The 17697-nt window shown below is 42.6% G+C and overlaps 1 protein-coding gene and 1 long non-coding RNA gene across 7 annotated transcripts in view; one reads left to right on the plus strand and one right to left on the minus strand.

Annotated features, from left to right (window-relative positions):
• The window catches only part of ARHGAP26 (Rho GTPase activating protein 26), a 466073-nt gene that overhangs the window by 375284 nt on the left and 73092 nt on the right, over positions 1–17697 (plus strand). For all 6 annotated transcript variants that reach the window (XM_082382702.1, XM_082382705.1, XM_082382704.1 and 3 more), the window contains exon 19: positions 6996–7134. In XM_082382702.1, the coding sequence (XP_082238828.1) occupies positions 6996–7134 (139 nt within the window). The remainder of the gene's footprint in view (positions 1–6995; positions 7135–17697) is intronic.
• Positions 1–17697, minus strand: part of LOC309624593 — a 1127080-nt gene that overhangs the window by 57305 nt on the left and 1052078 nt on the right. The window lies entirely within an intron of this gene.

Below are 17697 nucleotides of genomic sequence, written 5' to 3' on the forward strand. Positions count from 1 at the left end.
TATGTCAAGGAGAAGAGCGAGCAACCATGGATGTCCTTACTTAACAGCTAGTGTAAGCAGCAAGTCCTAAGCAAACTTGCGTTCCTGTTAAATTGGTAGTGTCTTTCAAGGTTGTCTTGATTTGAGTTGATTTGGGCCCACCAAACTGCCTTGATCTGCTTTTACCAAGATGTTGGTGGCTTTGGAATCCATTGTATCAGTGTTGGGGTTTGTACACAAAATGTGCATCAATTAATATAATGCAATTGATTTGAACAGTTTCTGGCAACTGACAAGTGTTGGGCAGTTGTATTTCATTTCCTTGTTATTTCAAGCAGCTGTTGATATGCAAAATTGATGATGATGGTGATGGTGATGATGATGATGATGATGATGATGAAGAAGAAGAAGAATGCCTGCACACTTTACTCCTGTTACTGTGGCCTGCTTGGGAAGCTAATCTTGTGCCTCATGACCATGGCTTTTTTCATTTGTTCGTTGATTTATTGTTGTTGTTGTTACCTTTCCTTACATTGGTTTCTGAGTATATTCTTTTCGGTCCTGTCCATGTTAGGTTTAGAAATAAGCTAGATTTACTTACATGCTCAGCTGGAATGCTTCTGTCACAGGCTTTTCTTCTATTTGCAGTGTCAAGTGCCGTGCAAACAGTTCTTCATTAGTGTCCAAGGTTATGGATCTGAACATCTATATTCTGCAGTCCCCAGCCAATAAAGCCCCAGATAAACCAATCATTGTTTGAGCTCCTTTAATGGTTCTCAAATAAGGGTGGGGTTTTGTTATGTTTTAATCTATTCCTCTCTGTCAGCAAAGATAACAGGAAATAGAATCTTTCTGGAGATTAGGAAAATCACAGCATCCCATGGATTACCCAGGTTGACTGTATATACTGCCAGTTACTAAATGGAATTGTTTCCTTTTGAGGGACTTTTAATAAAACTACTCAAACTGCTTTCTAAATTGTTGTTCCCTGGGCCAAAATGCTGATATCAACAAGACATCGGACTTCCAACTCTCCTTAAAAAAAAACCTCTTTGTGGCTGTAGCCTCTGAATTTGGCTTCTTAACTGGTATATTAAATTAGCCCTGCTAAGACTTGCCTGGCTTTCTAGCAGAAAGGTGCTGGGTTTATGGCTTCTCGTGCCCTGAGCAGTCCTGTTCTACAGCCTGTGGATAGAAAGAGTGGGCAGTGTGTGAGCCATGCTCCATGGGCTTAGTCCTCCACCTGCAAAGCAGATACTCCTCAGATTAACCAAGCCCATAACTTGTTATTATTGTCTGTTACTTGAAACCCTGATACATTTATGTTTTAGGAAAATGCTTAGTCTCTTCTCTTATAGAAGCCTTTCTCTTTTGCCTTGTAATCCCAGGCCTCTGTCATTGATTTATTTTCTCAGAGCTACTTTGCAGTTACAGACCAGGAACTCTTCATCATGACCTAATTTTCCTCCCATAAAAATCACAGCACGTAATAAAGAGTACACCACACACGTTACAGGAAGGCTTCTAATCCTTGTAAATTGCAGGAGCATGTTACAGATGGGATTGGGAAAGGTATAAAAATGTGTATGTGACATGGCTAAGAATAAATTCCACAAGTGTCAATGGTCTCCAATGTCAAGATGGGCCCAAGGGGGGGCCAGTGAAATTTGAATTTTGTAGACAATGCAAGGGGAAAAGAACAGCAAATTCTAACGTTGTAAGCAGTTGAGATCGATGTTATACAGAGAGCAGTAATTAAATTTGCACTTATAAATTAAATCCTCATGTCCTGACTGCAGATAATTCATTGTTGAGTCTCCAGTTATTTCCCTTCTTATACTTTTTTGTTGAATGCAATCATGTCTTTTGAACACTGAGTGTCAAACAGTGTTAGGTGCTTCCGTCCTCGCCTCAGTCCCGGGAGTTTTTACAGATGTGACAGCTAAAGGTCAGAGTTATATAACTTGTTCAAAGTCACAGAGCTAGTGAGTGACTAAAATCAGATCCATCAGACTCCAGAACTTATGATCTTTGCATTTTGTCCTCTGTCTCTCAAATTACTAACACGTATAAAGGCCACAGGTGGTTAAGACCCAGACAGTCCAGCTAAGCTGTCTTAAGTCCCAGTCCAGCTGTACTCATTTATGTGACCTTGAACAAATCAGTTAGTCTCAGTGAGTCTCAGTTTCCTCACTTACAAGATGACAAGAATAATAGTAGAGTAAAATCCTGAGATAATCCATGTAAATAACAGCATGATAAACACTCAATAAACTTTGGATATTTTTATTGTCACTTATACCACCACTACCTCCTGCCCACTCTGTCAGGTTCTGTGCTCAGCATTTAATAAGCATTAGCTTTTCAGTATCCCTGCAAGACAGGTGTTAGATCCCCATTTACACAGGGAAACAGTCTCGGAGGGGTTAAGGCTCTTACCCGAGTTGAACCCAAGTCTGTATAGCTCCAACACTTATTTGCTTTCTACCCATATAATGACTGTAAATTCCTTTCCTATATATATATATATTTTTTGGATGGTGTTTAGGTTTATTTTTTAATTAATTTTTATTGGAGTATAGTTGATTTACAATGTTGTGCTAGTTTCTGCTGTACAGCAAAGTGAATCAGTTATACATGTATTAGATTCTCTTCCCATATAGGTCATTACAGAGTATTGAGCAGAGTTCCCTGTGCTATAAGGTAGGTTCTTATTAGTTATCTATTTTATATATAGTAGTGCGTCTATGTCAATCCCAATCTCCCAATTTATCCCTCCCTCCCTTTCCCCCTTGGTAACCATAGGCTTGTTTTCTACATCTGTGACTCTATTTCTGTTTTGTAAATAAGTTCATTTGTACCTTTTTTTTAGAGTCCACATATAGGTGACATCCGTGACACGGCAACGATGCCAGTGTCTCTGACGGTGAAGTCAGTGTAGCTGTAGGTCCTGCCCCATGAGCAGTTGGATCAGGCCTCAGCCCAGTTCTGTGTGACGGCAGAGGCCAAGCCACCCCTGACCACTCTGCCACACAGCTTAAGGAGAAACTGCAGCTTGGTATTTACAGGTCTGCTAATTCCACTTATAGGAAGCTTGACACTGGGGATACTTGGGACCGTTATCCAGAATCATATTTTTATTTTACAATCTTACTCCTCGGTAGCTTCCAGAAGGCTTACAGCCTTCCTTGTAACTTTTATTTCTAAGGCATTCCTGACTAAGTCAGAATTCATTTGTAAGTTTGAACAGAATTAATGGGGCACTTGGGGCACAGAATAAATCCCCCCGTTTTGTGTTAAGTTGGAAAGTCTCTGTGAAATGAGTAGATTATTCCAGCCACATGGTAGAGCTCCATAAATCCATTGCTCAGAGATTACATGAGCTCATGCTTCCATCGTTCAGCAGAGACATTTGTACAGTGATTCTTCTCAACAGAATGAAGGGAACTTCATGGGATTCTCTTGAAGTCATCCCTTCCAAACAAAACAGGATTGGAACAACCAGCAAAACTGTGAATCATTCGGATTCTCATCAGAATTCAACTCAAGCTTTTTTCACAGAGGCATCTTTTGGCCTGGCTGAGAAGGTGGCCGGACAGTGAGCAGCCTTTTAACAACTTGCATGTATTCAAGTTTCAGAGTTAAAGGAACAAAAGTAATTTGGGGAATGATTGCCCAGACTCCTTAGTGAAAGTCTGTGTCTTCTGCTCTGACTTGGTCTGATTTGCAGAGGTGCCCTTGTGCCTGGGAAAACCATGTGTAATAATACTGGTGATAGTCCCGTGTCTGGCACTCCACATTTCGTAGCAGGCCCCACTTGCACATTAGTGCATTTGATCTCAAGAAGAGCCCTGTCGGAGTTCTTCAGAAGCCGGGGCCTGGCTCACACTGAGACCCAGAGAGCTGGCCTTCAGGATTGTAGCTCTGGCCCATGGTGAAAATCTCCATCTCCTAGAACTGATTCTAGTATGCTCCAGTAGCTTTCCTTTTAGAGAAAACAGCCAATGAGCAGAATGTAATTCTCATGTGTTCCCGTGTCTCCTCCCGTTTGCCTGTGTATAAACACTGTTTTGGAAGCAATTTTCCACGCATCTGTCTAAATCCATGGTCCTTCCTCACGACTCACTCTTCTTTGTTTCTCCAGCATCTACGACAGTTTTTAGGAAAGAAGAAATGCTCACATTTCTGGTGACAGTTGAAATGAAAATGTATATGCATTATCTTTGTTCACATTGCGGTTGAGTGAGGATCTCATTCTCAGTAGCTCTTTAGGAAAAGAGACAACCTAACACAACATTGTAAAGAAACTATACTCCAATAAAAAGTAATAAAAAAATAAGAGAAAAGAAATGAAAAAGAAAAAAAAAGGAAAAGAGAGACAAAATTTGGAGCCCAGACATAAAGAGGTGGGGGCCTATCAGTGTGTCTGAATTCATTTTCAGATGTTTTTTAGCTCAGATTGCCGAAAATGTTGTATTTAAGGCCAGAGGCAGAAGGGTGCTAAAGGATATCATTATTTGTTGAAATCTGTACTTGTGGGTTTGGGCACCGGCTTCTGTAGTGTAGATTAGCTGGAGAAGATGAGCTGAATGCTGAGGACTGCTGCAGAGGTGGGGAGTGGAGATGTTAGAAACTGCAACCCTAGGGTCCCATCCCAGCCCCTCTCCTGCTAAGCCATGTGGCATTAGGAAATCTCTCCTTGTGAAATGGTCATCCTGCTTAGTACCTTTGACTTAGAGATAAGTCATGTAAAGTACCTTGCACAGTGGCTGGCAGGGGCAAACACTCCTGTATAAGAGCAAGTGCCAGTGGTAATGGTGCATGGGGTGTCACTTAGGAGCAGCCCTGGCTCAGCGTTGTTGGAGGACAGAACAAAGGGGGGGGGAGCTTCTGAGAAGCTTAGTGGTCCTTGAGCTCAACAACAACCATAATTTCTCTTTTCTTCCCTTGAAGATGCTCAGAAGGAGCCTGGTGACATGTGTAACACTGGTACTTATTTTTAGGGGTTCCAACTCCTCTGGAAGCCAGGAGGTTTTTGTTGTTTTTGTTTTAGGCCCCCTTCTCTCCTTACTTCCTCGCCCCAATTGAACTCAGCTATGTAGTGATTCAATTTATTTTGTTGAAAATTCAGACCCCTAGGGAAAATATGATAATGCTGTTTTCAGACAGCTGTGTTTGGTTGCAAGACTGACTGAACCAGCTGGCTGGCATCATTGGAGCCCAAGGACCTGCCAACTCATAGAGAGCAGCTGTTTTGGCTGAAATTCTTATCATTCTTATGACTTTGCTTCCTATATCTCAGCTTCTGAGTTCTGCTTTCAAATGCACGCACAAAGGAGAGAAAGCCATGAGAAAGACTCTGATGTGTCTAGGGCCACCTATAGGTGAGGGGAGTGGAGGTGCCACCACTGTGCTCTCATTACTCGTGATTGTTGGGAAAGAGAAAATCCAGAAGGAGACCAGCTCCAGAGAGTAAGAGATGATAATAAGTGGATCAATAAATATTGATGTCTTAATACAGTGGGTGTGTTACGCAACCAGGAAGAATCAGGTGTGGAGATTTTCTTCATGAAGGGGGAAATGTTACAATATAATGTTAGAGAAAGCGTATAGGATACAAAACTGTATAAAGAATAGAATTCCAATTATGGAGAAGTGTGTTTTAACATTAAATGAGATAACTCATACAAAGCACTTGACGTGGTAGATACTCAGTAAATCACAGCTACTAGATGCAAATTCTCTAACCACATGTTGGCCTCAAGCACTGTTGTACCCAGAGTGCCTGGTATAAAGGAGATGCTGAAAAGATCTTTCTAGGTTGAATGAATTAGTGTTGTTGTTATTATATGCATTTTAAAAGGAATTGAGAAAATCTAGGGACATATGTTTCTATGTTATCATCTGTAAATGTATCTATAATTGTGGCAGCTTAACCTCTCTGCCTCAGTCCTTCATTATAAATGGTGAGGACAGTACTTGAAGCTCAAGGTCACTCAGAACTGAGTGAGCTACATGGAAAATACACGCAGTGACTGGTCCCTAGGGAGCCGACCTTGCATGGCAGTGACTGTAATCATGGTAAGCACCATGTAAGTGGTAGCTATTATAATAATTCTGTCGTACTTGGATCTGTAGGAAAAAAGACGAGCAGTGTCATGATTTTTATCTATCATTTTCTTCTCAATTTTTACCGTGGACTTTTTTTTTTTTTTTTTTTTTTTTTTTTTGCAATGAAAGCTTAAAAGAAAAAACCTCATATGAAAATAAAACTCAAATGCTAACAGTGGTTACCTCTAAATAGTGGAATTGGGAGAATTTTTCTATTTTCTTCTTGATGCTTTTCTACATTTTCCAAACTGTTTGTAGTATGTATGTTACTTCTGTCATCAAGATTTGGGGGAAACAACATTTTTTCCCTTTTTTAAATAAGAAAAAGAATGCTCAGCATCAAAGATAACACAAAGCTGCTGAGCTAGACGCTCCATCTGGGGATGATTGAAGACTAGAAGATGCTGCCCTGTTCTGGGCTTCTTTTGGGGGCTGTTATTTAAACGCATGTTTCACAGCCTCAGAAAGTTGTGAAGCAGTTGTTAAGAACTGGGAAACAGAACCAATGAGGAAAAGTAAAGTAGTTTTAGTTCATCCGTTCTGGACAAAGGTGGTCAAAAAACTTTAAGCCCTCTTCGCAGACAATGGCTTATATTTAGCACAGAAGCTTTCCATTGGCTCCGGAGAGAACAACAAAAAGCAGATCTCTGGAAATGCTAGCAGAAGGGGTGAGAAGTGGAAGTGAATGGTTCCCGAACCTTGGGATGCGCTTCCAAAGGAGGATGTTTTGTGCCAGTTCCTAGAGATGTTTAAAATAGAGTCCTGAGCAAATCCTGGTGGTCTTTTTCAGTCTTTTTCTTGCTGATTCTTAGACTCCATCAAGCTTTTCGGTCGTACTTGTCTGGACCTGTGCTGTCTCCCCAGTTCACAGTAGCGTGTAACCCTTTTATGAAACTATTTTGCAGATATTTAACACCGTGCCTGACGCGCCCCTCACCAATGCCCAGCTGCACCTGTCTCGGAAGAAGAGCAGTGACTCCAAGCCCCCGTCCTGCAGCGAGAGGCCCCTGACGCTCTTCCACACCATGCAGTCAACAGAGAAACGTGAGTCCCACTACTCAGGGCCAGCGTGGTCCCCGGGGGACATCCAGGCCTCCTCCCAGCTGCCCGGGGTGCTCACCTCCAGCCTCTCTGTGTGCGTTGCTGCCTTTTGTGTCCTTCAGGACACTGTATCGGCCATTGTACCCTCCCGGGTTCCGTGGCTGAGTAACCTCGACAGGACAGGAAGCAGGGATGCTGAGGTTGAAAGGGAGGGCTGCGCCGCCCAGGATCCTCTTTCCCACTCCCCTGTGGGCAGACAGCCGAGCCCCTTTTCCTCCAGCGGTACAATCAGATCTAAGCTCAGGCATCGCTTCTTCGGCCCCTCTTTTGTTAGCGGCTCCCCTAGAACCAGTTTCCCTTCCTTTTCTCAGGTTGTAACTCAGTGCTTATTCGTGCGAGTCACACGCCCCACTGGAATGGGGCTCTCTCTGCACAGGGACCTTGTTTGGCTTGCTCGTCCTTCCCCTCCACCTCTCCTGGGCCTGACACACAGTGGATGCTTAGTAAATGTGTGGAATTAATTCACAAATTAATAGGAGAGCATTGCCCTCCTTGTTCCAAGTAGCAGAGTGTTCTCACCACAACTGTATCGAATCTTGTTTTCACCTCTGGATTTCTGAGTTCTTTGCAGCAGTTGGGTTACTGGGCCCTCAAATCTCCAGTCTGGTTTCAGCCTTTGTAATGAGGGAGTCCAGTGGTGGAGGGTGGGAGTCGAGGGTCCCAGCTGTGCCCGAAGGCAGGCAGCCCTGGGTCCCTGTGCCGGCGACAGCATTCAGGCAAGCCTCCTATCTCCTCTCAGCCTCGCCTCCTACCTTCTCTCAGTCTCAGTTTACTTGTCTGTAAAGTAGTGATAATAGGGCCTACCTCAGAGGGAAGTGGTGCGGATTCAATGAACTTATGCAGCTAGGCAGCTGGCACAGGCCTAGACGTGGCAAGGGCCATTGACTGAGAGCTGCTGCTACTATTATTAGTTCCTGTTTAATCACACGCAGACACCAAGGAGTATAAAAACGTGACCTCGTCTGTAAGGAGCTCACATTTGAGTAAAGGAAGTAGACAAGTGAATAGGTAATGGTGAGTCGGCAGGATAGCTGCTCTCAGATGTGTGCATTCAGGGAGCCAGGAGAACGTGGTGGTTGAAAGCACTCATGGGCACCAGGCGCCTGGGTGAGAGCCCTCCTCGGCCGCTCTCTGGCTGTGTGACGTGGGCCAGTTATCTGCCATTGCGTGGCCTCAGTCTCCTCTTCTGGAAAACAGGGATAACAGTTTCCTTATAGGCTTGTTGTGAGGAATAAAGCACTTGAAATGGTTCTCAGTAAATGCTGGGAGGTGTGGCGGTGGTATTATTATTATATACTTTTTATATTTTTTATGTATTTATACGTATTATATATGTTTATTTTTATATATTTATATAAATATGGTATTTACTGTATATATTATATATATATAATATTCTCTATGAGTTACAGTAAAGGCGCAAATCAGAAAAATGACCCACTTTGCTTTGAAGAGGAAAGAGACTCCATATCTGGATTGGCATCTCCTCTTTGTTACAGAAAATGTTTTTTATCCCTTTGTCGTTCAGAAACAATGGCCTTCCTTATCATTACTGCTGAACACAAATCTTCCCCACCCTCGGAGCATCACTGCTTTTAAAGAGGTCGTCATATCCCATAATATGGCTGCACGTTGGTGCAACCACTGAGGTTGTTTCAGATATGTTGCTTTTATGAGTAAAGCCACTATAATCATCCTCATAGCTAAATCTGTTCATATTCATGATTATTTCCTTATGATCAATTCCTGGAAGAATTTCTGGGTCAGCAGATAGGCACAGTTTTAGGGCTTTGACCCGTACTGGGATTGGCTTCCCTTCGAACAGTAGCCTGTGTTCCCCTTAAGTATCTGACTGGGGTCGTTCTTGCTGTGGTCTGTAACAGAGAACACTTGGAACAGGCCTGGCCTCACCCACATCTGCCACAAACACAGCATCGAGCTGTGGGGTGAGATGCTTCTCATGTTTCCACGACAGCCACGGTCACCTAAGGTTTTGTACTAAGCAATGTACAGTGCAGATCAGGACAGATCAGACGGTATTGGTAAATTCCTCTAAGCTTGAAATAGTGCCGAGTTTATGGTTAGATGGAAACAGAGGCAGCTCTGGATCAGGTCTTAAAGCATATTCTGGGAGCATGTAAGAAAGAAGATGGCGATTAGGAGAAAATCAATTAGATCCTTGCCCAAGATTAATTTTATCACACGAGGCAGCAGGTGAAAGTTAAGGATGTGTGAAAGCAGACGTGCCTAAGCTGCAGATCAAGCCGTCCCTGTCTGCACACAGGGGACAGGAGGATGGGAGACGGGAAGACAGTGAAGCACTACATCTTCCCTCTGAACACGAGGAGACGCTCCCTGGAAACGGGGCTGGAATCTCCATATGCGCAGATATTTGTGGGGTGCTCAACTTTCCTCCCTTTCTCTGGAGAAACATTTTCATTGCAAAGCACATAGGGGTGCGTGTATACATATACTTTTTAGAGTTGATTTTAGAAATGCTTCTTTTCCTGGGAAATTAGAGTAATGTCCAGGCTGGCCTGGAAAGGCACCATAGGAGGAGCGGGTGAGTTGGTGTTGTGAGGAAGACTGGCCAGGAGCTGGAAGGTTCTGCCAGCTCTCGCCCCTCGTAAGTTGCGGTGCAGCCAACTCACCACCATTGGATGAGCAGGTCACAGTGTACTGTTTTCACATGTGAACCCTCCCCTTTGTCTGGTCTATGGACAAAGATAGAAGACTATCAAAGCACTTCGCTGAGTTTACTCTTTGGAGTTAAAATGCTGGGGAAGACTCTGCAGGTAATTTGTGGGGGGAAAAAAAATGCTGTATTTCCATACAGTGATGTTTTTCACATTAAGGCCTCTTGCCATACCTAGCTCAGTACTTCCCAAACTTGAATCATTTACATAGGCCTTCATTCACTCTTTGGGCCACAGTCACATAACTTCTGCACTGTTGTTTGTTTAATATATTTATATAAATCAATTTGAAAGCAGCTCACTTCTTTACGCGGCCTCGTCCTACTCAGTAAAATTTCTACAGCGTGAATTTTATTGTCTTACTGTATTACTCTCTAATATACATTAAAATAAATATGAAACTGTTCAGCCAAAAAATGTTCATCCGCATTTGACCTTAGAAGTGTTGTGTGTCCACCTGTGGAATACGTACCACAGTTTGGAGTCCACAGAGCTTGCTCTAAATTTCTGACTGGCTCAGATCCTTCTTCTTAACATAAACACACAAACTCAAGATTCCTTTGTCTGCTCAACTGGAACTGGGCTCAGATGTTGTCCGTTAGCTGTTTATATCACTGTGAACACTCGCCATTCATCTGTCGATTTCACGTTGTGCACTCTGGGTTCGTTGTGACACCTCTCCAGGTTTCACATGACCTTACCTCTCTTCAGATTCTTGCCACAGAGTAGATATCTTGTTACGGGGATTGCACCTGTGAGAACACACACGCACACACAAACACGTACACCTACACAATATCTCCATGTACCTCTCTTCTACCTTCAGACTTCATATGATACTGTCAGAACCTCATTTCCTATTATGTCTGTGTGCCTACTCTCTTTTGAGTTCAGTTATGTTTTTCCTCCTCATTGGCATACTTGCAGTTTAATATTTTTTCTGTGATCCATGGGTCAGCCCTCTCTTCAGCCCCTAGTTGACATGCTTGATGCGCCCGAAACTCCCAGAGTAGTTCCCTTGTGTGCTTCCCATCAGCACATGTTTTCCCTTCACCTCGCTGCAGTGCCCCTGCCCTGTGCAGAAGTTGGAGCCCATTCTTATCTCTTAGAAGTGAATCTATGCCAACGCTCTGGCCTCAGATTGTCATGGAAGTATCTGGCATGTTAGTTGATGCTCACTGATGTGTGTTTTATTTTCCAGAAGGAGTTTTTCATTCTGTGTGGGTAGACCAGTTGTGTGCCCAGGCACCTCCGTAAATCTCGTCCACTTTAATCTGAGAGTGGTAGTGGAGTCTTCTCCAGGTGGCTTTTTCCTTTTCCCAGTGTTATGTCATCCTTATAATTGGTAATCACCCCATGAGGTAGGTTCTCATCATCCACATTTTACAAACAAGTAAACCAGGGCTCGAAGGGTTAAGCAGTCACACAGCTGGCGAACGGCAGAGAAGGGATTTGTATCCAGGTCATACCCCTTCCCCATGCCATGTTGTCACTTCTTGAGCTGCCGAAGTGAAAACCTTGCTAGACTGAGTTAAGGAAGCAATAAAAACCATCTGTCCCAGAGTCTAGCGTTGCCACGGAGGCAGTTGAACCATATTGAATGGGTTCCTCAATACGTGTGGTGGCAAGCAGGAGCCACACGATGACCCCCCCATGTCACCCCAGCTCTGCAGCGAGCAGTGTGCATTCAGCAGTCACTTAATATGCTGGGCCAGGGCAGTCTCTCTCATTTGTGATCACTTTAGAACAGATGGAAGGAGGTTTTTCAACCGTACTGCCAGATGAATGGTAGCAAAGGAGATTACTGTTTAATCTCCAAGTTAACACGCAGATACATCATGCAGCAGAGATTGGACTGGTATGTCTAGGTGAAAGCTATACTTTTTCCAGGCAACTGCAGAAGGTAGAGCCAGAGGATTAGAGGGGACCAAGCACCCAGGTCTTGTACTTTTTAAGATTTCTTCCAAAAGATTGCAAGGTGACACTTATCACTTATTTTGTCCCGAATTTTTAGTAGTTAACACAAGCATACCTCTTTTTATTGCACTTTGCTTTTTTGCACTTTGCAGATACTGCGCTTTCCACAAATTGAAGGTTTGTGGCAACACTGCGATGTCAGGTGATGGTTAGCTTTTTTTGGCAATAAAGTTTTTTGTAATTAAAGTGTGTATATTGTTGTTTTAGACATAGTGCTATTACATACTTAATAGACAACAGTGTAGGGTGAACATAACTTTTATATGCACTGGGAAACCCAAAAATTCATGTGACTTGCCTTATTGCAATATTTGCTTTATTGCAGTGGTCTGGAACCAAACCCAAAATATCTCCAAAGCATACCTGTCCCAAGGTGTTAAAATATGTTTCTTGGAAGTGCGGTTCTTAGACTTGGGTGTGCATTAGAATCATGTAAGGAGCTTGTTGAAAGATACAGATGCCTGGTCTCCTCCCCAGTACATTCTGAATCAGGTCATGCCTGGAGCTCAGGCCTCTGTAATTTTAAAAGCACCCTGGTGATGCTGATGCCAGCTAAAGTTAGAGAAGCACTGGCTTGGGGAAGGGAGGGATGCTCAAGGTTGCTTGTCTTCTGTCATTAGCAGAGTGTCTCTTAGACTCTCTGTTGGGGTTTGGGGCAGCCTGGTGGTAGTTGGAAGCAGGGACTCTGTAGTTTCAATGCTTTTTTTCAATGCCATCTCTATCACCTACCAGCCCTGAGACCTAGAATCCATTACTTTTCATTTCTGAACCTCCATTTGTTCATCTGTAAAATCAATCACTAATAATAGCTTCCTTGGAGGGAAATTACCGTGATTAAGTGAGCCAGTGCATGTGAAGTACTTGACAATGGGCCTGGAACATACTCAGAACCTAATAAATGTTAGCTCAGATTACGATGATTACCATCAGGCTATAGTCTTACTTTATGTTTGACTAAGAAAATATTCCCCCTCTGGAGCCTGCAGAGTCCAAAGGAGAGGCCCATATGTGAGGGTAATGCAGAGTCTCCCTGGCCCCAGAGAGAGTCCATTTGATGCTGGAGTGCCAGTACTTCAGCAGTCTGGGATGAGTTGTGCAGCCTTGGTGGGGTGGGAATGGATTCTTGGGCTTTATTTTACATGGATCTTGTTAACTGGCAGCTGGGATTATCGCTCTGATTAATTCTTTTAGTTCAGTTAATTCATCCTGGACCCTCTCCCAGACAGGCCCAGGGAGAGGTTGAGAATTCAGCTCATGTACTTAACATGTGTGTCTTCCTTGCTGAAAAATAACTGGGAATCCGTACTGTTCAGAGCTTTACGTAATACCTCTCTCGGAGCCATCAAAGCTGCAGCATGTGTCTTTTCTCAGGTTGCCTCTGCAGATCCTGGGCGCTCTGGACACACCTGTTTGTTTTGGCAGATGACATGTTTATCCACAGGGATTCCTATTGTCACACAAACTGTAAGGTGTAATGTAGTTCTTATCTTAATTATGTATGGTTACCATGTGTGAGTGAGAACCGCGTAGTTGATGTGGCCCTTAAAAACTGATGCCGTGGAAAGCTCATGGCAGGAAAAAAGTTCAAGGTAGAGCATTAAATAAAAAAGAGCATATTCCAGCCTCTCATCTCTGGCATTATCACTATGTGAAACAGGTATTGTAGCATTAGGCACTATGTAATCCCACCTTGTTAAAAGAAAAAAATATGTGTCTGTTTCTACGTATAGAAAAACAACTGGACTTTTACACACCAAAATATATCTAGGATATTTGTATGCTATTCTGTACTTTTCAGTTGGAGAGGAATGCATATTTATTATGTATTGCCTAATTTTTACATGATAAAAACAAAACTCTCTAATCATACACTCCATTTACTATCTCAAACCCATTTTGCAATGAGTCATGGCATAAAAATAAGTAAATATATCATTTTCTTCTTTCTCATGAGCATTGGTGTAAGCAGTCTGTATGTGGGCTTCCTCAGATACCGGGGAACCATAGACTAAAGGGAGAGTGTCCCTCCTGAAAAGTGAGTTCTCAGGGAAGAAGGAGGGCTGTGTTGTGAGTAGCAGAGTGTCTGCTTACTTGTGACCATTCAGTTCCCTGTCCAGCCGTTAATTAGAGGCGCGTTCCTACACCGTGGTTTTTGAAATGCTGTTTCAGGAGAGGCTCCCCACTGTACCTCCATGTCTCATCCCTGTGAATCACTTCCATCCTGGGCCAGCCACAATGACTTCCCCATTCTTTCGTGCACTCCATTCTCATTGGCATTCTTTCCCTTTGCAAAGCAGAGGGTTATTATGGGCACTATGGGGAGAGAATGTCAGTCAGTCCACAGGGGGCCAAAATCAGTGGTGGTTTTGCTGAAGACAACCTGCCAGAAGTTGTGATATCATGTCCTGCATCTAGGGTCCAAACAACATTGACCACATTTTTCACTTATCACCTCCCTGTTTAGTCCATCATTGCCCCAACTACATTTTAAGATTATTTTTTAAAACATTGCCCAACCTGTTTTCATGTGCTCAAATATGCTGCCCAAACTACTTCTTAAGATTATTTTTATCGTAGGGACTGAGGCTGGGTCAGTATGAAATCAGACCAGCTCAGATTTTAGTGGGGCTTGGCACGCCACTCTTATCAGGAGCAAAAGCTACAGAGGAGAAAAATTGCTTTAGAAAGTCTGATTCCAAGCTTCCTGTGTACTTGGGTGTTTCCCAGAGATGGTAAACTCAGAAATTGCTGTGCACTCATTTTTTATTGCAAAATTCATTAAGCTGCTATGCTATTATCATTCTGTCTTGTCAAGATGATACATTACAGACTTCATTGCAAAACTTTAATGAGCAGGAGAAAGTACACCTCTCGCTCCACCATAGCCTGGGAAAGCCTCTGGGCGTTTTGCTTTTGCAAAACGTTTTGCTTTTAATATTTTTGGTGTAACGCCCTGGGTCTCTGCAGAACCTCCATCTGTCTTGCGATTCCCTTTTCTTCCTGTTTGATCATGTGGAGAGTGAGTTCCCTCCTTTGGGCTCTGTGAGGCATCAGGAGCTGCTGTTAAAGATCAGTCGCCTTCCCTCTTCTTTCTGACAGCTAGTCTGAGACCTCATGGAAAGCTGAGATATCAGCCTCTATGATGACAGACTTCTGTGCGTGGTGAGAAACCTCCCTCAAAGTGGCATCGAAGGTCTGTGTTTCCTATTTACCCTCCAGCTCTGAGTATTCAGTGGGCCAGACGTGTTCAGGCCTGCCGAGCCAGGCGGATTTGGCTGGGCTCTGCATGTGCGTTCCTGGCCTCGCCTCTGAGTTCTGTGATCAAGAGACCCTGTGTCTTGTATGTGGCACGCTTGTCATCAGAGCGAGCGGGAATCACTTGGTAAATATGGAAAGTGAAGGAGCTTAGCTCCCAGATTTCCATGGCAACCCCCAGAACAAGTACAATATCACCAAAATTATTCTGTGGTTGCTTTTTTTAGTTGCAGTGATTTGGTTGCATACTCATGTTTTTCCGCTCCTGATTTGTACAAAAAACACAGACTCTGCCCACTGTAACTAGTACTTTGGTTTCAAGGACGTAAGTGGTCCCTGCCCGAAGCACCTGAAAAATTCAGTCACACGAAACTGCCTCCTGTGTGCTAACAGAATACATTCTGATGGTTTGTGTTGCCTTATTTATGTTTATTATTTATGTCATGACTGTTGTGGAGCTTTAATCTCTACTGTGCATGGCCTGGGCACCAGGAATGTATGAGCTGACACTGACTCACCGGTCATCGTCATGGATGCTTGATGTAGTCTGTGAGGGCAGACGTGGCCCTGCCCTTCAGTAGTGTGCGTTTTTGAGGACCAAGTCCACATCCAGTTTGTCACTCCTTGGAGAACACATGTTCATGAAAGCATCCAACATGTTACCCATGCATGTTTACAATTGTTTGGGCTTTTATTTTATCATTTCTTTGTTTCTGGGCTCTTGTTTTCTGTGACTAATATGAAGAGAGATTCTTGTTGACAAACATGCCTGAGGAAAGCAAGCATTCTCACTGCCTTCAACCAGTTCCAGAAGACTCTTGTATTGGGGGCATTCTTTCTGTTTTGGCCATTTGATCTTGTCGATTTGACTCACAGCTGGTTGTTGTTTTCCTTTTTCAGCCCACTAGCCTGTAATTTTTTTTTCTTCAGCAATATAATTGCCATCAGTCCTTCTTTATACCTTCTAATGCGGATGCCAGAGCTGGTTTGAATCATCAGTGACTCAGAGAAGTCCAGCTCTGTATTTGAATGATTTGGTTAATTTAAAAAAAAAAAAATCTTTTAGGCTGCCTGTTCTCATTCTGTTTTTCTGTCAGGAGCAAGTATTCATTTGCCCACCTGACAAAAGTCCTCCTGTTTTGAGTGACATTACTGAATCATTTTCTCTTTATTTCTTAATTGATTGCAAATGCTTTAGAATTTGTCGTAGTATAGTTTGCCTTAACCACTAAACATTTGATTTGCTATTGATTTTACTCCCCACTCCTTCTCTGGAATAATCACCTTCCTACTCACCCTCAGGAAGGATTGTCAGCATTTCAGCTTAGACATCTGTCTGCTTAGAAGCTCTCAGTCTCATTACGTGAGGTCTCCTGTCAAAGAAAACTGTAGTGATTTTGTAGTCAGAGAGTGCCAGGTTTCCAGATTTCCTTATCATATGGCCCATGGAGGGATATCAGTAAAGAGTCTGCATCTTAGGATGCATATTTGGCTATCTTGTCTGCAAAACTATGAAATATTATGATTAATATTTTGGCTATTATTAATTTTCTCTTTGGACAAAAAACTCCTTTCCCTGATCTTTTGTTTTTGTTGTTGTTTTGTTGTAGGTTACACCATATGTGACAGGTCCTAGATATCTAAATATAAGTCAAAATATAATCTCAAAAAGAATTTATTTCTTTAAAAAAGAATTCTGTGTCCTCCAGTAAATGAATACTAGAAATCCTCAGGCTCAGTTTGGGTGTAGCCACCTGTTTTATTCTATTGACTTTGCCAGTCCAGGGAGAGTCGAGTCCTCATTATCCACCCATATCCTCGTTCTGTTGTGGGTTTACAGGAGTTTGGGATTAACACACACTACTCTACATAAAATAGATCATCGATAGGAGCCCACTGTATAGCACAGGGAACTCTACTTAATATTCTGTAATAACCTACATGGGAAAAGAATCTGAAAAAGAATAGATATATGTATATATATAACCGAATCACTTTGCTGTACACCCGAAACTAACACAACATTGTAAATCAACTATACCCCAATATAAAATTTTTTAAAAGTAAACAAGAAAAAAACAAATATGTTCCACATGCTACAGCCTTCCTCATTAGCTCGTGGAGAGACCCAGTCTATAATACTGTAACGGGAGATATGTTCTTAAAACTTTTACCTAAGTCCATTTTTTAGAATCAGATCTTTTTATGAGCATTAGGATTCTGATAAAATATTTTATAAAGCAAAGCATCTTTATATAACTTTTTTTATTGTGATTTCAAAGTGTTGTCTGTCACATGCGCAATCTTAGGTTGCCTATAGTCTACTGAGAAAGGTAGACCTATGAACAAGTGAATATGTGCAAGTTAATCAATACTCTAGTATACATCTGATTAAAATACCAACAAATTAGTGTCAGAGTCTGCTGTCTGGGGGCAGGGTTTGGTACCCAGGAGGAGCTCAATAAATATTTATTGAATAAATGAAAATCAAAGAAGGTTTCATTTCAGATACTCTGTTTTTCTAATGCATAGTAAGGCAGAAAAAAAAAAAGTCCTGGTAATATTTTAGAAAAGCTAA

Source organism: Balaenoptera borealis (genome assembly GCF_965194805.1).
Source record: "Balaenoptera borealis genome assembly, chromosome: 2".
NCBI lineage: Eukaryota > Metazoa > Chordata > Mammalia > Artiodactyla > Balaenopteridae > Balaenoptera > Balaenoptera borealis.